Here is a 21,960-nt window from a genome sequence, read left to right on the forward strand (position 1 = left end):
CATGAAAATATAGAATTCCAAAACGAACCTGCTAGGTAGACAAGAAGAAACAAACATTAGAAACTCAAAATTTCACTGTAAGCCCCTGAAAAGATTGTCAGCTTAAAGGTGCTACTAAAAGAAAGTTGAGTGATCACCAGTTTATTCAGAAATCATGAAAGTAATGACCTCGTTGTACAAAATTATTTATTTTAGCCCCAACCAGGAACATTTTTAACTCATAACCTTATAGTTTTATTGCATGATGTAATTGCTTTAAAGTAATCAAGGAGGTTTTCTTGCCCTCACTAAACAAACATAAGAAAAAATACAACAAGAACACAAAGACTGTTTTTTAAGGCAGTATTAATGCAGCTTTTACACACAAAGTAGCATTTAAACCACTCTTTTTTTCTTTCAGAGTGTGGGTACACTCGCTAAAACAAGCCAATTAAATCCTTTCTCATTGCCAGTTGCAGCTTGTTGACTCTCAGCACTCTGAACTTGGATTGTACACAGGACTGAAGTAATGTTCAGTAACTACAACTGCCTCCTAAGGAACAAGCCTGTAAAAATCTCTGAGATCATTAAGCTGGTTTATCATTTTTGAATTGACAGCTGAAGTCAGCCCACTCAGTGCGACTGAGCAAGCGCTCGATGGGTCAAATCAGTTAAGCTCGCCTCTTTTTGTCTGAAAGTCGATGCTGTCAGACTTTAGAGCCTGGTGTGCGGGTGAAACATTACAGTTGGGAAATGTGTGTTTATGTAATGAACAAAGTTATCTGTGCCCACTCTTGTAGCCCAGAGTGCAGCATCCCCAGTTAAAAGCAGCACATACACCCAGGTGTTGCTTTTCCATCAATGCTGATCAGAGCTGGTTAATATTCACGGCTGTTCATACGAGACTGAATGTCATTTTGGATTAAAGCATATTATAGCATATGACAACAGGATAACAGGAGGTGTTTGGTTAGTTTAGTATCTAGCAAAGGCACATGCTTGTGCATGAGGGGGTGTTTGCTAAAAAGCATTTAGATTTAATGCATGTGTGGCGTATTGACTTTTCTTGTTGTGGTCAAAGTTATACCAACTTTGACTGCATGAAGGCCATACCCTGCATTGATTATTTTCAATATGGTCTGTATAAAATGTAGTTTTCAATAAAACACAAGATCCCTTACTTACAAATATGAAACATTTGTAGGGTGACACAAATCTGTGTGCATAAATGTACTGGACTGTTTGAAGGACCCTCTATTCAAATTCAAACAGCAGCTTTTAAAAGTCAAATACCCAAGACAAACATTATCGTTAACATGGTTGATTTTTCAGAAATCCCAGCAGTATGTGGGAGTTGAACCTCTTTTTAACTGAAGCACCATTCTGTCAAAGAGCAACCGGGACCTCAAAGGGAAGGAATGCCGTACTAACTGAACGACTTTAGTAAAAACCTGAAGAGGGATTTTTTTTTTGCGACCCCTTAAGCCTTTTATCACCCTCAAGTAAACAGAGGCAAATGGACCTGTAATGTGAAGTGGAACAAGCTGAAGTGCAGCAGTAATGAGCTTGCAACTTGCAACACCGTCTAAGTGATTACCTTAGAGGATCTTAGGGAGGGTTTTTAAGCAGTGAACAGCAAGGCAAGGTAAGTTTATTTGTAAAGCACAATTCGTACACAAGGCAATTCAAAGTGCAGCACTGTTGTGAAACTTTACCAATTTAGACCGATGTCTACACATCAGCAGTCAACACGAGGCCCAGGAATGAAAAGACACAATAAGTCAGATATTCAGCTCACAGTTAATAAACACTGTTACACTGAATCCCAGTTGAGGGAGCCTGGTTACGTCTGTCGCCCTAAAATGAGTCTGTTCTGGTTTCTATGCGTTACTGTATGGCTTACCAACAAAATGCTCTTTAATTTTATGGAATCACCTGCAAACTATCTTATACACTTCTCAGCGAGAGAAGTTATGTTCTGCCTCACATTCACAACTCAATCAGCTCAATTCGTCAACACTAATTTCACTGGATGAACCTTTAAAAGATGGCGAGCATCACTCGTCCCTGTCTTCGTGTTGAGCAGGGTGGATGCATCCCCTGAACCTCGGCCCATCTCCTTCACAGCTTCTTTCCCCCCCACTCTCTTTATTTATTTTTTTAAAAAGTTGTATATTTGGAAGCTAGATGTTGGAAGCTCAGTGGAAATGTTGGTGAAAACAAATCTGCTGTGATTTCGCCTCGACTTGCTTAAGGCATCTTTCACAGCATCTTAAAAATGCTGCAGCCCAACAAAATATTGCAGAGAAGCTTCATAAATCCCAGTTACTGCAATCTCTTCTCTTCACATTAAAGATTACTGAGCATATCCCACATTATTTAGCCATTATTTTGCACCTTTTTTTCTTTATCCGTATCTTTCTGTCATTATTCACTAGATTCTCTTTCAGTTCCATCTTATGGACATGATCATTCTGGTTACTCGTGAGAGAATAAGTCACTCAAACTCACTGTGTACCGAGTCACCTAAAATATGAAAGTCAAAACGATTACTCTGGCAACATTTAATGTTTGTAAAAGCTGTAAATCACATGTCAGCACTGTAACTTCCAACAGTAGAGGTTGTATATTTTTGCTCATCTTTTTTTACAAGCTTGTTTAACCATTCTGTGGCTCATCATTACTTCAGGTTGTCTTTAAATAAACGAATGGATTTAATCCGAAAGGGTGGGTTTGTTGTTTATAGTGTGGCAAGACTGCCCTCTGGTGAATTACCAGAATATGGCTGTCATGATATCAGGTTTAGTGTTTAAACTTTATATGGACATATGTGTATATATAGCTACCGAATACACAGAAAGGTTCATTTATATGCCGACAACCTGACTGTTTGGGGGTAAGTTAATACTGAGATCACGCCAGAGAAATGCTGCCTTCACTGTCAAGAAAAGACAAAGCATTGCAGAGGAAAACAGAATCTTAGATAGAAGTTAGGCCTTTCCAACAAAGCAAACCTCTCGAAAAAGTTCTGATTTTGAGACACAAAATGAAACACAGAGAAAACGCAGTCTAGTTACAATTGTAACATGTTTTACTCGGAGTACGTGGGGAATGGTCGACAGGTCCCTTGTTTTAACTTAGTCTTTACATGTTGGTTACTTATATCTGGGAAGTCACTAACTCCGCACAGCTCAATTACTTATTCCAAATAAGTTTATTTGAATAACCAAAAGATACATTTTACATTACAATATGTCTTGGAGATGCAGTTAAAGAGAGATTCTGGGTGAAATTTGGGGAGTTTTTAGAATAATGGTGAAAAAGCTCCTCATCTGGACAGCTGCCAAATTAAATAATGAAATAGGTGCTCCTGAGGACTACATGGAAAAGCATCATGGTGACACACAGAGGAACAGTTTATAAAAAAAGATCAACTCAATAAGGACCAGACTGGGACAACAGAAACACCACAACAAGGCCAAGAATTCAGATTTCTCACCCAAGGATTAATTAACTCTGGAGAATACAAAATACAGTCAAATTCTTCCATTGTTTTATTACAAACAAATACAGTACAAAAGCTCTACACATTCCAAAGCAACATTGTTACTGAGCAGTTTGAGGGAAAAAAATAGTCACAACACAGTAGAAAAATATACTAGAAAGGTTAAAAAAAAATGTTTTGACCCGTTTAACAGTTTCAATATTTTACTTTCTACAAGTTGTGACAAAGCACATTTATACACTTCCCAAATACTCTTCAAATCCCAACATATTTATTTTCACAACAAATGCTGTACTCTGGGTTCTTCAGCACTTTACTCCAGACAGGGCTTACTACAACAGATAAAGCCAACACTACATGTGTTGCACAGAATGAGAAGAAGCCCCAAGCTGTCATTACCTGAAAGCCCTTTAAAAGGGACCGAAGAGTCTGTTTGTTGATGATGATTGATTTCTGTTGACAGTAGCCCTCTTAGGAGTGTTAACAGCATCTTTCAAAAGGCAGTGTTTGGAGTTGTTGGTTCAAGTGAAGTCCCTCTGCTCCCACTGGACTGCATGCGTTTCTGCTCTATTGTCCATGGAGGGTGGAGCTGATAATGTCCATGAAGGTTGCTTCGATGCAGTAGCAAAGCCGGACATCGGGGTCAGCGCCAACCAGCTCCTCTGCTGTCTTGTTGGGTAAAGTCAACTTAGTGGAGCCTCCTCCTGGAACCAAAGCCTCCCGAGGTTTCTCTTTTAGATTCTGCAGGCCTGATATTGGAAAGTTGAATAAAAAAAATTCATCTTTATTAGCTGTCATTCTCCACATTTTCATGAATCTGACTCGATTTCTCTGGTTTGTAAAAAAAAAACCAACTCTTGAAATACAGTAGCAGTAAAGTTTAGATAGACTTTCTCATTGAAAACAAGTCAGTTTGCCAGCCCAGAATTGAAGACTGAGAGGAAATATATGTTAAACTTTGGCATAATGACATCAAAAAATAAAATCAGTTCATCAAATGAACACATCAAACTGTGCAGATGTCCTGTCATTGTTTGTTTTGCTTTTATCCACATGGAAAACCTGGAGTTTGAGTAGAGGAGGAACCAAGTGACAGATCTGTGTACTTCTTCATTTCTTTTAATTCAATAATCAGGTGTAAGACTGTTTGTGGTTTTAAAAAAAACAAAAACTGATTTTTATTGCAAAAAGGTTCCAGAAAATACCTCCAATGGTTATATTTGAGCTTTTTATTGTAGGTTTAGTTATGGATGTATTGGATCTTAATTTCAATTATTTTTATTGTGCGGTGAAACAACTTTCATAACCATTTATATTCAACCTATGAAAGAAAACAGCCTACTGAAGAATACTGGAACCTAATGAATAAAAATACCTTAACGGTACCACTTATTAAAACTAACATGCCACCCAATAAAAGAACTATACTTACGGGCTATGAGAGGGTCAATGTCCCTGGCCTTGGTGGCCACATCAGAAGCACAAACCTGACCCACTTGTACCAACAGAGCTGCCACATCATCGTAAAGAGGAGGGAAGGCCTGGCAGAAAGCCACCAGACATGGCAGGGTGGGCATGAAGAAGGAGAAGCGCTTGGTACGAGTCAGCACTATTGAGTAAAAAAATAAAAAAAAAAACACTTATAGTATACACCAAAAAGTATGCAAACAGTGGTTTCAGTGTCTAATAGACACATTTTAGAAGTAATGAAAGAATGCTGCACTAACATCTAAAGACCAGATGGTGGCACCCAACTAAAGGGATGCACATTTTAAGGCTGTGATTTATAGTATACAGTCAGTTTGCTGCGACCATGAGTGATTAAGAAGCACAGGCAGAATATGTAGGATGTAAGGATAAGAAAAGATGTTTGCTGACCTGTTAGAAGGGTTCCCATGACACTAATGGCCAACCTGGCCACACTCATGGATTTGGGTAAGGCGTACTGAGTACACAGGTATGACAGCAGCTGAATTGCAAATATCTGTGGCAACAAACACAAGAGTTACAAATCAGACCCCAATTATTTATGCAGCAAACACTCAACGAGCCCCAGTAAAGCTCCTATAAAAAGGCACAAAACTGTAAAAGAGGCTCCTGCACAAAACCAAGTTTAGAATGGAATGCCAGAAAATGGAGGGGAGGGACAGTTGGAAGGCCTCACCTGCTTTTCCAGCTGGGGCTGGGCCAGCAGCTCTGGGATGAAGTCCAGACAGATATGGATGGAGGGGATGCCCGCCACGGTTAGAGGCAGAAGGGCCTGAGGATAACCCTGACAGAGAGAGAGGAGAAAGGGGATATTAAACTTATCATGAAACTACAAAGACGAGGGAGTACACAGGAAATTTATTCAAGTATTCGTTAACCCAAGCAAGCGCTATCTTAGACGTGTGAGTGCATGCATTCACACTGCAGCTTGTGCTTAGCAGCGTGGATAAGGGTGGATTAGTGTGACAGGAAGGATTGGTTTGATGAAGTCCACCATATGGGCGTCTGATAAGTCTGGGAGAGCTGCAGTCACTTATTACTGATGCTGTGGCAGAATGTGATGACTAATGGGGTCAACATGACTTGGCTATTCATGGAGAACTCAAAAGGTTTTAGCTATGATGTGGCATTAATGATGAGTTTGCCTTCAAGCGAGATGATGCAGTCATGTAGGGAAAGCACAGTTCATCTTTTGCATTTACCTGAAAGTGAACCAGTTTGGCAATGTTGGGGTCGGCAATGAACATCTGATGCAACAGACAACAGATGAGACACTGCACCTCCCTCAAGTCGCTTAACAGGCCTCCCTCAGGCTCAGGGTCCTCCACACTCCCCCTGGCCGTCGGTCCCACACTTCCCTGTTTCGATTTCCCAGGCACAGGGCCCCGAATGCTCCTCAAAAGGCTCTCTGTGGTGGCCCCCAGCTCCTGCTCTTCAGAGGTTGGTAGACAAACCTCCAAGAGTATCTGGACTGCTGCGCTGTCCTGGATTTAATCACACACACATGTGCTTGCCATGTTTTTGACCTCATGCAGTGTTTTCATTAATACTCAGCGGCGTGTAGAAATAATCATGAGACTTCCATAAAGCGTGAGATCAGTGAAGTCTGTGAAAGGGTGTATTTTAGTGGTTAAAATACCTGTGCAGCCAGAAGGGCGTTCTTCAGCTCCTCCCTGGTGACTTCAGGTGTATCTGGTTGTCCAGGCACTCCCAGGTTTGAAACAGTCTGACTCTGCCGATCAAAGTCAGCCGTCTCCTTCAGGTGACACTGCAGGTGGGCTTTTGAGGCCAGCAGATAGCCATTCAGCATGTGAAGGACAATGTCCATTAAAGGAGGACACCTGACCAAAACAAAACGTTAATGAACACTTTTAGTCAGCATCTGTCTGGTCATGATGGTCCACATTACCCTGATCACTATTATTCTCTATGGCCACTCTATAGTCGATATAAGCCTAATTTAGAGTGTGATATTAGTAAGTTACCTGTATACCCTCTGATCACAGCGCAGCACTATCAGAGGATCAATCATCAGGTCATTCTGAGTGTATTTCTGCTGCCTGAGCAGCTTAGCTGAAGGCTGGAGGGCATTTACTGTCATCACCCACAACCTGCAACATACACACACATTAGTTGTAACTTTTATTCATATCACAGATCACAAGTTTTGTTCAGAGTAAGATGTACTCTGCCCGACTTCAAGTACTCTTTTTATCCCTTGTAAGTGGTTTGATTTTGGAAGAAAAATATTGAAGTGTAACAAATATACCATGTAAGCACAGTTCTGTTTGGGTTTAATGGCCTAATTTACGCAAAGATTGGCCTATGGTAGCATTTCACCCTCAATCCCTCTTATCAGACAAATATGGATCTCTGAACAACAGGTTCTCTTGGAGCTCCAAGCTTTCAGGCAACCTGCACAATAGCATCAATCAGTGGATCTATGTGAAATCTGACATTGCTGCCCTCCCTCTAGATTCACCAGGGCCTCCATCTGTCTTTGTCTGCAACACTCAGCATAGGAAAGAAAGCAAAAAGAGTCAAAGGCGGGTAAAGGGAGGCAACAATCCCCTACATCTACCCTGTGAAGACTGTTCTGCCCTGAGCTCTTTTTGTTCTAGGCCTCCTCTGGATCGATAGAATGTCTGCTCAGAGCGTAGGTGACTGTGCTCCTTTGAGCCTTGGGGCAGAGTGAGGGTGACCCTCATCTCTTAAGAGAATTCACACAGGCTTCCAGAGCTGCTTTGCTCAATACTACTAATCTATTCATAAAACAAAAATCATTGAGCGAGCAGCCTTCAGTTAAGACCAGCAACTCCGGCTCCCCCAGGTCTTTCTTAAATCTGCCAGCTAGTTTTCACAGTCCTGGGAGAGTGGATTAGAAAAAACTATAAAAGTAATTAGCAAAATATGATAAGAAATAATATACATTAAGTAAGAATTTGGTATTTTTTTAAACCCCTATAATAAACTGATGTCATTAATGCAGTAAGGTACAAATTAAATGAGAAATTCAGCATCCACTATGTATTAAATCCTTTTATGTTAAAATTTGATAGCTAACTTGCTAGTCACTTATCCATAAGATGCAGTTAAGTACCTGCGTGGCATCACAGTGTTAAGGCCCATCCAGAGCTTGTTGAGGGTCTGCAGTATGCGGCGAGGCACAGCAGGCTCCAGCAGAAGAGCCACGCTGGCTGTAAGGGCCTCCGCATACGGGATCAGGTCACCGGGTGAAAGCAGTGTTAAATGCTCCAGGATCCGCATGAGCCTGGGGCTGCTGGATGGCAGCTTCTGGAAGGCTGGGGGAACAATACGAAGAACTTATCTGACAATCACAGAGCATCTTGTGGCATTTTTCTTTTTCATTGACACATTTCTTGATTGACTTTGTCCCTTTGTTGGTTGTTCCCCAACACAGCCCCATCATTCCCAACCCTGCTCACCCTGGTGGAGCTGGCTCTGAGTGTATCTACAGGTGTTGGTGGGAAGCATCATCCTCCTTAGCAGAGGCAGGGTGCCAGTCACCTCCTCTTCACATACCCAGTCCTCCACTAGACATAGGTGGGGGTAGTTGGTGGCAAGCAGTCTGAGCAGCGCAGAGTGCAGACCTGAAATAAGCCACAGGTTGTTTTTCAGTCGATTACCCAAAATAATTAGCTTTTGAGAAAACAGGTTCTTATCATTCATTTGGTCTGCTAACTTGGATATAGACTTTTAGCCTCACCTCCCAGCTCCTGCTGCAACCCCTGGGCCTGAGTAACCAAGTACTTTATGGGGATCTGGTCCATCAAAGCTGCTGAGTAGGACTTTGGCTTCCTCTGCATGAGTGCTTAAAAGTACATTCAAGTGAGTGAGGCACAGATGGTGAAAGAGTAAATAGAGTAGGAAAGTACATAAAACAGAACAAGGATGAGTATTTTATTTGGTTGTGTAAGTACACCAGAGCCACTGTGCAAATGCTTGAAAGAAACGCAGAAGTGAATTTTCATTGATGTGGGTTCATTACCACTGCTGATGGGCTTCATTACTCCCTCCTTGAAGGCTGAGAGAGCACTTGGGTTAACACAGCAATTAAAGAGATGAGCATAAACTCTCAAATAAATCTGACCTAATGAAGGGCAAGAAGAGAGCTTGTTGGGTGAGCGGATAAACACCGAGTCGGCTTCCTGTTAATGCTCATCTAACCTGCGGCTGTCCTAGTTAGCTTTGCTCCCGCAGCCATTGTACTTGGCTTTTTGTCAGCTCTCCATTTATTCTCTATTAAGCAGCCAACATTCAGTGCCAAGAGACAAGAAGATGAACGACTGCTCATCCAGAGTGAGAGTGTCTCCTACAACTTAACAGAGGACAAGAGCTTCGTTTCTTTTTTAGCTGCCTGACAAAGTCCCTCCAACTTGCATATAAAACATTCTTCGGTGAAGGAAATGACAATGCGTTTGCCTCAGAGACGCAAAGGAAGAGAAAAGACAGCGAGCCAACATCACAGAGGGAAGACAGACACAGTATTGTGTTTTAGTTGGGGCGAAGTTCTTGCCTCATACATACCCAGCTGTTTAGTGCTAGCCAGCAGGTTCTCCTCAAAAGACAGGATGTAGTAAAGGATAAGCAGCTGTGTGGTGATGGAATAGCGCTGCCGTCCTCCTCGAGTACCGTCCCCTTGCTAACCACGACAGAAGTAAAAATAACATCTATGGGTCAAGGGCAGTCAGCATAATAAGGCTCTGTATCATCAGTGAATAGGTATTTTATAAATAGTTCCTCTAATACAGAATCCCAATTTACATCTCCCTCCAGACTGAAAGAGAGATCATTTCAGACATTAACAAATCTGTGTCACACAGATTTTACAACAAAAGACTGTCTTTATTGTTGTGTTTATAGTGATTTAACTCCCCATATTATTCCCATCAGGCTCATGTTTTTTTTTTTTTAATATGATTACATAATGCTAAACACACTTAATTCTTTAATTGTATAATGACTGAAAACATTTATTCAGCCTTCAAACATCAAAGCAAAAGTAAGTATTAAGTATAGATTGTGGTTACCAAATTCCAGCTGTAAAAAAGGTATAAACATTGGGGACCATTAAATTATGAACAGGGAAAATAAAGATGAAAATGAAACCACACGGAAGAGGAGGTGTAAAGGATGACTCACCCCTGCGGAGCTCTGGAAGACATTAAGGATTTCCTGCTCTGTGATAGGCTGATTGGTGGCCTCAGGGTTGGCTTTGGATGCTGGAGTGAGGATGGAGTTGATATAGGCATCAATTAGAGGAATCAACTGGGTGTGGATGGGTGTGGTCGTCTCACAGAGTTGACGATATATCCAGTCCTGAAAGATTCACACATGCACAGCACCAGGGGGCAACATTTTTCAATCAAATAAATCAATTTTGGTTAAAATGGAAGATCACACGATTGGATAATAACTTGGCTATTTGGTCCATCTTTTTACTTTTTCGGGGAACAAATTAAGTCATGGAGTGTGTTGTACCTTGATGGACACTTTATGCTTGGTGAAGGCTCTGCTTCGAAGCAGCTGGTAGATACAGTGAATGGGGAGAAATCCTGTGATGTTGGCACTTAAGTTGTTGGTCACTGCAACCCTAACCGCATGGGCTGTAACCACCTACACAGCAAAAGAAATAGACACGCCATCAAAGCAGCAACAATGAATAAAGGACAAAGATCAACTTCAGACTCTTTTCAGTCTGATGCCCATTCACGTCTCCAGCCATTTACCAACAAGCTCCCTGTGATTTTTAAAGTGTCAGCACTTTCACTGCAACATCTATATGAACCAACTTTCTGCATCAAACTAAATGTTTTTTTTCCTTTGTTGTTACATAAAGACCATTTTGAGAATTATTAGAACTATTACATCACCAGATTACATATATTATGATTAATATACTCAAATTTCACAGCCATATAACATAAAATATAGAGTGGAAAAACATTTTGTGAGCTTAAAAGCTTACAATCACATGATTGAAATTAACAAGATAGTTAATAAGTGAGCAGAAAATGCACATGGATACTTGGATGGATTCTTTCTGTACCTGTTCAGTAAAAATCTCCTGTGTGAAGATGGTCTTCATCTTGCTCAGAGAGCTGGGCTTGATGGCAATCTGTAAGAAGTTAAAGCCCACACCACCCAGTAATAAATAAACAATGACAATCATGGACAGTGGTAGGCTTGCTGCGAGTGAAAACAACCTGCAGGCAGCGGCGCTGGTATTTTGCAAGGCCCTCCTTTCATATTTCATAAGAAAATTCTACATGGCAGGCACAACACTCTATTGAAAGGATTGCCTTTGGGGTGGAAACAAACAGGCTCTGAATCCAATTACCTTACACATCTTAGTGGAAAATACAGTGAGACAGGAAAACTACTTAGCACACAGCATGGAAATAATAGTGCACTTAATAAGTAATAAAACGGCAAATTGGCCGCAGGGTATGGAGTGTCTCACTAGATATGTGTATGGTGCAAGTGCTTCATTAATGTTATGGTGTTCATATGCGCCGCTGCTGTAGTGGGGAAGTGTCTCCAATACCTGGTCAGCCAGACAGATGTATTGATCAATGTCTCCCTCCCACCTACCACCTTACCTTCATCCCCAAAGTAGAGCACACCAACTCAATAATGGAGCTGAGCTGGTTGCTATGGAAATACATGGCAACCAGTAATAGCATCTCTCCAAAAGAAGCAGATACGCCTGCAGCACTATAAGGAGGAAGACAAGCATTGGAAAAGGCATTTAGGCTTGTTGATAACCTAGCATCTAACATTGTCGCATTGCTCTTTTTCACTCCTGGGGCACAAAAGCAGTGACCAACTCATCTAGTGTAATGTTAGGCTCAACAATAGAGAAATAACTTGTTAAGAAACAAGGTAAATTAAACTGAAATAAGTAAGTGTGCAATAGAATATAAAATACAATAATCTAAGAAGTTTTGCTCAGTGAGTTTGCTGTAAAAACTACACATTATGGACTAAATATACATATGAAACATTAAAAAATGACCTCACAAATGAACTACTGTTGAATTGAGGGATCATTACTACTTCTGTAAGAGCATCATTGCGATTGCTCTGATGACAGATTAGTGCAAATGTTTTTACATTAACATTTTATAGATTTACAATATGCATCGATGGGGTGGCTGTAGCTTAGGATTCGGTCTGGTTGTTTGCTAATTGGAAGGTCGGTTGTTTGATTCTTGCTCTCAAATCTTTCATTATCACAGAGATTTTTCTACCTCTCAAAGTATTCCTCCTCTTTGATCATCCAACTGAGCCACATAACCATCAGCTGTTCTTGCTCCGGAGTGCTGCGCAAACACACGGAGGAAAATACATATCAAAGGATAAATCTCTCAAATGCCGAAAGACACAGAGAAGGCTTTGATCGGCAGCTTCCATCACCAATAAGTCAAAATGCAATACCACCGGTGGCTGAAAAGGCTTTGCCGACCTCAACCTTTTTGTGTACTGAATGAAAACAAAAGCAAATACAAGCAGCAGATAATAAGACCAGCTTTATGTACCTGACCAGGGTAGGGAAGGCTAGAAGCTTGCAGAAGGACAGAGAGACAAAGCGAACACCAGCAGGAGTGGCTGGGGGCCGGCTGGTCATCAGCTGCAAGAGCTGCTCTGCCTCTTCATCTGTAGGTCTAGAGAATAAATCACACTTAACCTTTTTAAATTAAGTTAGCAAATTAAAAGAATCTGTGGATTAAATAAGAGGCAAAATCAGGCTTCAAAGAACAATCTAATACAAATCAAAATAATGATCCCACAAGTCTGAACTGTAAGGAAGGTGACCCATCCTACCTGAGGCCTGCAATGCCCATGAGCGCACAGTACAGTCGGAGCAAAGCGCTGGCCTTCACCACATGCTCCTCCCTGAGGCCGGAGTACCCCGAACTGCTTCCACTGTCCATGCTGTTGTCATTAGGACAGTGGGTGCTGCGTGAGCGTGGCAGGATGGCTACCAACTCCAGCAGCAGCTGTCTGCGCATCTGCCACAGCACCGAGCTGCTTTCTCTCTTACGCTGGCAGCACAGAAAGAAAGACAAAGCAAGACGAGAGTCAAGGGTTTCCATACAAGGGTTAATATTATGGCTCCCATCAGTAAAATGTTTGGCTTTCATATTTTGTCAATAGACAACTTAAACAATATAGTCCTTTACGGCGCAGCAGACAAAGTACTTACTCGTCTTTGTAGCATCTTTAAACCTATTCAACACACATTATAATGCAAAACCAGATCATCTAAATGGGGATGAAACATCTCTGCACATTTCTTCAATACTACAGAGGCCTGTCCTCCCAGCTCAAGTAGAGCTTTACTTTCTGAGGGAAATGTAGACTGTAATTATCTGTGTGTGAAGCACATAACTGTGAAAATGTTAGCAGGCACTCAAACCTTTGATAGTTTCTTTTATAAATGTTAGCTTAAACTTGTGACATTTAAGTCCAGAGCTGACAACACAGAGAGGAATGTGGGTGACATTGAACAAAACCTCCACCTGTACATGATGGTGAACTCTGAGGACAGACATGTATGTGTGAGTGGGCGTGTTTGTGTGTGTGTGTGTGTGTGTGTGTGTGGCTGCACTGGGATATTTACTTGTGTGCTGGTGCTGTTTGCTGCTTTGTTTTTCAACCATATAAGCAACCTAAAGATATTTTGGCAGGTACTCTAATACAAAGGGCTGTCAAAGGACCTGTCTAAAGTTGGTATTTGGTTGCTATGTTTGGAAGTAAATTACACCTGTTAGGGGACTGACAACCAAGGAGTCAAGCATGGCTTTATGCAGGAGAATCATCCCATCATTTTTAATCACAGTTTAATTACAAGACATGCTCATTAAGAACAGTCTTAATCCAACCTGTTTTTTTTTAGATTTAAATTCTGCATTTTATTGATAATTTTATACATGTTCTTATTACTAATTTCCACATGTTCATGCCTTTATTTCTACCACTTGTCTTTTACTGTACGGCGCACTGAGTTTGCGAGCTCTATAAATTAAATGACCATTGTACACGTGCAGTATTGTGTCTGCTGTGTGTCAAACACAGCAAAATATTTCTATTTGATCAGTAGCAACAACGCAGACGAACCCCATGACCACTTACCTGTTGTCCATTGCGAATGAACATGCCGAACCAGGTGCGCACTTTGCTGTTGGTGCCCAGCAACAGGCCGCTGACATAGGACACAAGGGGGCTGACTGCCTCATCTGCTGCATCTGGTTTGTAGTCCAAAGTCAGAGCCACACCCAGACCAGGCAGGTGACACTCCTCTACCTGGGAACACACAGATTAATCTCACACAATTAATCATAAATAAAACCCCTCATATTTCTATGTCTGTTTACTATTACTGTTATCATTGCATCTTTGAAATCACTCTTTGTATAATCCACTTTTAAATGTTCGAGATTTTCTAAAGTATTCATTATATTTGAGGACTCCAGAAAAACTCTTTCCACTGGTGCTCCGAAAAGTAGAAATTGCAGAAGCATCAGCACAAGATTTAGAAGCACAGCTTAAATCAACTTCACAGTAGCTCATTCACGTTTTCCATCTTGACTTCTTACAGATAAATACGTGATTTGGGTATAAAAAGAAATACCAATCTTGTATCGAGTGATGTTGTGCTTTATGAGGAAGAGAAATAAATCGGTAGGCAGACTTTATTTTTACATAAATGCCATAAAACGATCCCCTAATATTAATGTACTCCTTTCAAATAAAACATTTTATTGATTAGTTGATTCCCGTTTTTAAAACGCTACATGCAGGCAGGCGTGCTGTTGTTCCATCAGTGCATATGTCTGTTATGATGTTGGAGACAGAAAAAACAATCTTTCTGACTTATGTTCAGTCCATCTTTCTTGGCAACATTTTCCCCTTATAAACTGCGTAAATATTTAATGTCGGGAGAGTAGATCACATCTATATCGCCTGCTCATTCCACATCTTATTGTCATCTTATTTCTTGAGCTATTGTGTGAGAGGAGAGTCTAAATGGTCTTCCGTTTTGAAATATAGAACCTCACAAAGCGAGAGTGACAGTAGGCTGCTTATTAACCCGACTAAGGTAGATGACAACCCACGCAGCTTTGACCCGGCCATGTGGTAGCAACAGGCTCACAGTACATCTCCAGTCTCTCATAAGACACACCACTATTCTCACTCCCTCTGGGTGTTTCCCGGCATATAATATGGAGATATTAACTGGGGGGGGGTGGCACAATCTGAAGTTGCTCTGATTGTTCTAGCTGCATTGACCCAAAACCAGGTCACGGTCTTTGTCTTTTGTCTGAAATTAGCAAAGAATGAAAGGCATAGGCTTAGTGGCACAAGATCCATATGGTAGCAAACACCAGAAACCAACAGTTTTGCTGACAAGTCCATGTTCTGAAATATTTTTCAACTCTGCAGCACTTCAACAATTAAGCCCCACTGTCCGAGCATTGCCATATAAGAGTCCTGCTGATGCATCGTTCCACAAGGCAATGAATTTCCACCATCTCCTGAGGCCTTGTTCAATAACTGACCTAGTGCTGTAACCTCCCTGAGAGGAGGAGGAAAGCGAAAAGACAAATTTCTCCCCTCGGGGTTACTACCACAAAATGTATTGCAAAATAAATCAGTGAAGAGAAAAATCTCTTTCACCAACCGTTATGATGTGAATTGATCCTGGTAAGACTGCAATGCTGCCTTGAATTAATTTGTTAATGGGGAAAAACTGGAAAACCACTAAAGATGTGTGTTAACAATAAATAATTATGTTGACATCACACTCAATATTTAACCATGTTTCTGCAAACACAGCCATTCTGCGAGGCAAACATTTCCTCTTTGAAGCATTTTACTACAAAGAAGAAGGTGCTGACAAATGTGCTAACATGCATTAATTTGTAGTTTACACATGCATAATTAATGGTGTGTGGAGGGGGGGGTAAGCAGTGAGACAAATATATCTCCAATTGAAACAGGCAGTTCCAAGATTAAAGAATCCATTTCTTATCTAAAATAAATTCATTTTTGGCACACTGAAGATAAAGTCTGACTCTGGCCTCAGTTTGGAGCCCTGTGATTATATTAACTTACCGCCATGGCTCTGATGTTGAGGGCTTGTGAGGGGTTCATCTGACATAGCTGCCTGAGGGCCTCAGTCCTGCGCCGACCACCCACACTCTCCTCATCCTGACGCTCTCCATTCTTGATCAGACCTCTACAAACTGGAACGAAAGATAGAAACATTTACAGACCTAACTCTCAGGACGTCCGCTGGAAATTTAAACATTTTCCGTCAGGTGGTTCGCTGACAACCAGCAACATGTTCGACACAAATTTTACACACGTAACAGACAGTAACGCTATCATTCTTCTAATGCTATGGCTGGGTCTTTTCCTCGATTAGAACTAGACCCCTCAGAGTCATGTCTTGCCACCAGGGAATCCTTATCTTATCAGGGAAGTATTAGCTCATTTTTCCTTGGCTTCCTCACAGCCAACAGCTTTAAAAGTAAAATACTCAGGCAGACCAATGTTTAAAAGCAGTATTAGTTTCCATCCATTAAGATCTCTTTCATAAGTCATAAGAAAAAAACATCCAGTCACTTTTAAACTGGTTAACAGTTCAAAATGACTGACCTTGATGCCTCTTTTAGACACAGCCATTCCTCACATTTTCCTTGGGTCCATTCATTTCACATTCAATTCAATGAAACAAGGTCTCTTGTCGGAATGAGAGCAAAAGGATTCATTGATGTTGACTGCTATGTAACACATAAATACACTATTGACTTAATGCTGACCCTGCGTGTGATAAGGAGGCAGCAGTAGGTGTAGGTGACAACAGGCATTCTTCTCTATTTTGTCTCTCAAAGCGCACACACAGCACTCTTTGTGAGTCAGAGACACAAGTGTTTATCATCAAAGACGAATGCGTGGACCCTTGGGCCAGTGGCATGGCTATAATTAAGAGGAGCAATAGCTAAAGCTAAAAGCACGAGGTCTCGCCTCAATAACTATCTGCCTATAATCATAATAAAGCCATCACAGAAAGTTCCTGAGATAATTTGAGTCAAATCCTGTATTCGCAGCAGCAGGCACTCTGGCTAACCATGTGAAATTAGTACTGCCAATTAACCAGCCACTTTATCTTACACTGTCTGCCGACAGCCTGTGCACTGTTGTGGGACAGATGAATTACCTTCATTGAAGCTGTCAGGCACGTTAGCAACAAGCAGACATAGAAACCAGTCGCCATTGCGCACATGAAGCAACGCCTCCGCCACATCCACGATGGGCAGCAGAGAAGGCAGCTCTGACATGGGGACAAAAAACACAAGATAATATGGAAACAGCAGCGTAAAACAACATCTAATTTGATTATTATCCAAGTTTTATAATATAAAGTTACCATTTGATATTACATGATCTCTATCTAAGTATTATCAGACACATTCAGCATCGGTACATACTCTGTATCAAACATCATCCCAACAGTGCATCTTCTCACTGTTCCTACGATGAAGAATCGTTATTCAACTGGACAAAAGGTCCAATGACATTTTACATTTGGCAGACTATTGATGACTGACAGTCATCACCACGCAAAGTCTCATCGTGCATCTAAAAACTGCCAGCAAACTGTATCTGAGCTTGTTAATCTTGCGCATGCGAGCCACTCTCCCTGAGCATTCTGCACATAGAATTTCAGGGCTAACATTTAAATATTTCACCAGTTTATTTTAACTGGAACAGTCATAACTTAAAACAAAGTATCAGTAAAGCCCTTATCTTCTATCATTAACTGGTTGTATTAATTATCTGACTCGAGGCTAAATAGGTATTGTAGTTTGGCGGAGAGGAGATGTAGATAAGAAGCTAAAATGTTACAAAATAAGGAACATTTAATAGTAAAACACTTCAATAGAACAGCTTTTGTCAAAAGACCATTACCCTGATGAATAATTAAATGAGTGTCGGGTCATGTCTTAAACACTACATCAGTGGGATTTTAATTTAATTATCTTTATTTGACTGCACATATGTTATAAAAACTTGTAAATATTGTTCTGTGGCCAACTTCACCTGCATATAATAATCACCATTACATTTTTTCACCACCAATATTTCAATTTAACTCTACTTTTACAGTGCCTGGCCCGTTTTTTGGGCCACCTGAAGTAAACTCAGCAAATTAGATGTGAAACTGCTTTAGCTGGTCAGGTTCATCAATATTTTCATGTATGGATTGGTTATCACACAGTCCAGACCTAAACTCCTTTCATCACTTTCAAGCAGTAGAGATACACATACATAAATGCCTTCATATACTTATATTTGTCAAATTTTTTTTTCCTTTTTTTTGCACGATGAATAAGAAAAAAAGATGTGTCACTAAAGGTTAGATTCAAAACTCTGTGTTCAGAATAACGCATTGATGCCAGTGTAAGACATACGGACTGTGGTTAAAGAGAGGCAGTGAACGGACTGTCATCTGACAAATTAGCCTTGCTGTCTTTGCCTCTCTTACCGGCAGTTTGGCACTTAAGGATCACACAGTTTGTTGTTGTCAAAGTGAATAAACTGTAACCCAAAACCAATCTCATTTTCTCACCGTGGAGCTCAGCTCTATGGATAACAAAGTAGAGAGGGAAGAAGAAAAGACCGCTCAAAAACCACCTATTAGGTGACATTTCTGCTATCGCCTAAGGCATATAATAACTTGACATGACATTTTAAACAGCCTGTAAAATCAGTCACTAATATAGTGGACTCTATTACCTTTAATAAGCTTACCTGTGTACAAAATTCACTGATGTTAAAACAATCTTCTCGTCAAACACCTCTAAAATAACTGAAAAACAAAAAACCCAGAGGAGTTGCGTACCTGCTTGTAGAATGCAGAGGACATCTGCCACCTCTTCCAGATACACAGGGCTTTCAAAGAGTTCAGAGGACTTTAAAAAAAACTCCCCATTGGAGTCTGTCACCTGAAAATAACAACAAGGGAACAGAAAACAGTTTGTGTGGATCTGTCACTGAACGTCATCCTAATAAATGAAGATGAAGCTGCTGAGAAATATCCAATTTCAGTCAATGAGAAAGCAGCTGCCAGAAATTTGGGAGTAATTTGAGATATCCACTTTTGACAAATAAAGCAAGAAAGCTGTGCAGTTTTGCTCTTTTGCTCCGAGACCCATGTCGACAAGCAAGATATTTCAATATCAACCCTCTTTCGCACACATCTTTTCAAGCTGGGACGGATGCGCCTTTGTTGTGCATTGTACAGAGGTGGGAAGGGAGGTCCAGGTTTATCCACCACTGATACGCCTCAGAACCGGCAACTGAAGTAGCAACAGATACGCGTTTACGTTCCTTTTTTGTACATCAGAGACCCGACACTGTATCAAATGCAGCACTGCACACTTTGTTGCATATTCCTGTGCAATGACAATAAATGCATTCATTCATTCAACAGAGACAAAACAAGCCTCCTTACATACAACAAGCTGGCACGGTGGAATGTATTACATGTCCCTCATCTGTACGGAATACAAAAGGCAGCAACTCCGATCAAGGCTGATAGTGATCAGTGAAATCTGCCGTGCTTGTAGTTTTCAAATCAACAATGCTGGTTTAACAAACGGTAAGCACAAAGAGTGTCCCTTCTTTCACTGAAGTAAGCAAGGATTGTACCTTATTCATGATAGCCAGCAGTTCACTGAGGGTCAGACGGAGTCTCCTGAGGGGATCACTGTGTTCAAACTCCAGGGTCAGGCCGTGCTGTAGCTGCGACACCAGAATACTTTCTCCATTGGAGCCACCAGCCTTGTGTCTGGCAGAAAAGACGAGATATGGTCTTTATATTGTGTCTGAAATGACTCGATGAACAAGAAAAAAAGGGCAAATTTTACAAGCATTCTTGTCATAGTTAAATATGTCCGTTATACCTAAGCTGCTGTTCCTTGCGTGCATCCTGCTCCAAGGCATGGAAGTCCACAGACAGCAGTGCTACAATGGAGTTGACAGCTTCCACTCCAGAGAGCAGGCGCAGGATGAGCTTCTTGTCCTGTGCCCAGGACTCACTCTGATCAGCGGGAGCGCATAAAGCCATCCTCACCAGACAGGGGAGCAGAAGTCTCAGCTCTGGGTCACTTAAGGCAGCCAGGCGCACCACATCCACCTTTTGCATGGCTTCAAAAGCATAGGAGCTGACAAACTGCAGCCCTGCGCTGTCTGCCATCTCTGCAGTTGAACCCTGTGGGAACATGCAAAACAAGCAATGTAAAGAACAAACTCGATTGCCACCTGAAACACGACTGTTAAGCTTGACTTAGCCCTTTGAGCAGTAATGTTTTCGTCACAAAAGTAAATTAACTGTCCAAAACCCTACAAAGCCGGGAAGAGTTGAACTGATAGATGCTTAAATTGACGGTTATCGTTATGTGGCTATATTCATTTAATAATTTATGAAACCTAACGTTTATATTGGAAAATATAAGGCTCATAGAAATGTGGTAGTTGATTTGCTTGGGCGATTGGTCAGTCAGCTGCCACAATAAAACGATTAAGTTGTTATACTCACGTTGCTAACAGAACAAGGTAACGCTGGTTAAAGTTGATGTCTGCTATTTCTGTGAGGATTAACTATCGTTAACTTTCAGTAATGTGAAGCATAAGTCAAACGACTATCACGGTTCACAAGTACCACTAAGAAATATTTACCTTACGTGCTTTAAAGAACAAGCAACACTGTAAGATACGAAATTGTTGAAGCTAGCTACTAGCCGGCTAGCTAAAACAGTCACTGCTCCCTTTACTTTTGCATAGTCTTTAGCATGCTAATGCTAATGCTAGGCTAAGCTAGCTTGTCAGAGGACAATACTCTCATGTGCTGCATGCCGTTTCTCTGGAATACAATTCTATGTTCATGCCAAACTTCAAACTCCACTTACCTTACTTATGGAAATTATTCAGAGTCTTTCAAGAGAAAGTTCACCGCCGAGGCCTCCTGACCTCGGACTGTGGTGTGCTGTCAGCCCAACGGTCTAAGCAGTCCTCCTGAGCCAAATACAGAGAAGCTTGTCCACGGTGATGCCGGTTGGTTTGTGGACAATCTTAAAACTCCGTTTTTTAATTTTTTTTTATTTTTATGTACTTTGTCCTGTGTTTTCCCTACTTATTTTTTCTACAAAATATAATGTGGAAAAGTGAGAGTGCTGAGCCACTCCTGTCTTTACTGCAGACTGCGCTATGATGAAACGTCTAGGAGTCTATATTGACTAATTGACTGTGTTAAAAACGTTGTTTCAGTAGCAGACATTATTTGTAAAAATATTAATCTAAATGTTGAGGGATTGCTCAAGTTTTCATATATTTATATATATATTGAGCCAGTGGATGAAATTCTAATTACCTACTTTTTATGAAGTATGCAATATTTCTAATAGATGGAAAACTGTTTAGAGAACAGTATGTTGTATGTTGATCAGGCTTCTGTGGTAAACTGACCTATTTTTATGTTTATTTGTAAAAGGTATACTTTTATGACAGAATAGTTTCTAATGAATATCATTTCCATTGACGCTGATATGGGTTTTATGTCAGATTTTGGTTTTATAACTTTGTAAAAAGGCTTCAATTCAGCGTTGAGGACTTTTACCTTACCACTGAGACTAGTCTGTATCCACTCCTCTACATTTTCAAGGGCACTCTGTCTGCAGCTGCTGATAAATGAATAAAAGCAAGGCAGAGACAGTTTATTTGGAGGCTGCAGACAGCAAGGGGAAATGCAGGAACAAAAAAAAAAAACCCAGAAGAATCAACTGACAGCTGCTACGTAACCCTTAGGCAATTTAACAATTTACAAGTAAGATATCTCATTCTTATTATGCAGGGTTATTTAAATGATTTTACCACGTACGATTGCTGTAAACAAC

General features: G+C 40.8%; 1 protein-coding gene across 2 annotated transcripts; it reads right to left on the reverse strand.

Annotated features, from left to right (window-relative positions):
* Positions 1–3,222: 3,222 nt before the first annotated feature.
* ints2 (integrator complex subunit 2) lies at positions 3,223–21,241 on the reverse strand. 2 transcript variants are annotated; one of them, XM_072374541.1, is made up of 25 exons: positions 20,982–21,241; positions 19,972–20,279; positions 19,718–19,856; positions 18,909–19,011; positions 17,223–17,336; positions 16,115–16,245; positions 14,132–14,302; positions 12,821–13,041; positions 12,535–12,660; positions 12,247–12,318; positions 11,596–11,710; positions 11,043–11,111; positions 10,475–10,609; positions 10,136–10,312; positions 9,521–9,635; positions 8,700–8,804; positions 8,419–8,583; positions 8,073–8,274; positions 6,958–7,083; positions 6,612–6,813; positions 6,175–6,456; positions 5,649–5,756; positions 5,363–5,468; positions 4,917–5,093; positions 3,223–4,233 (listed from the first exon to the last, which is right to left on the reverse strand). In XM_072374541.1, the coding sequence occupies exons 2-25, from the start codon at positions 20,262–20,264 to the stop codon at positions 4,052–4,054; spliced, it is 3,636 nt and encodes a 1,211-aa protein (XP_072230642.1). In that variant the 5' UTR covers positions 20,265–20,279; positions 20,982–21,241; the 3' UTR covers positions 3,223–4,051. The 2 variants fall into 2 exon arrangements, with proteins under 2 accessions (XP_072230642.1, XP_072230641.1); XM_072374540.1 differs by having other exon boundaries at positions 20,977–21,241.
* Positions 21,242–21,960: the final 719 nt, after the last annotated feature.

This window comes from Leuresthes tenuis, unplaced genomic scaffold, assembly GCF_036924035.1.
Source record: "Leuresthes tenuis unplaced genomic scaffold, fLeuTen1.0.hap1 SCAF_21, whole genome shotgun sequence".
Taxonomy (NCBI): Eukaryota; Metazoa; Chordata; class Actinopteri; order Atheriniformes; family Atherinopsidae; genus Leuresthes; species Leuresthes tenuis.

Excerpts from the sequence above, each read along its gene's own strand:
- ints2 (XM_072374541.1), bottom strand. The coding sequence starts at position 20,264 with ATGGCAGACAGCGCAGGGCTGCAGTTTGTCAGCTCCTATGCTTTTGAA. Across the intron at positions 12,661-12,820 it reads ATGGGCATTGCAGGCCTCAG|ACCTACAGATGAAGAGGCAG; the intron begins GTAGGATGGGTC and ends TTTATTCTCTAG. Across the intron at positions 8,584-8,699 it reads GTTGCAGCAGGAGCTGGGAG|GTCTGCACTCTGCGCTGCTC; the intron begins GTGAGGCTAAAA and ends GGCTTATTTCAG.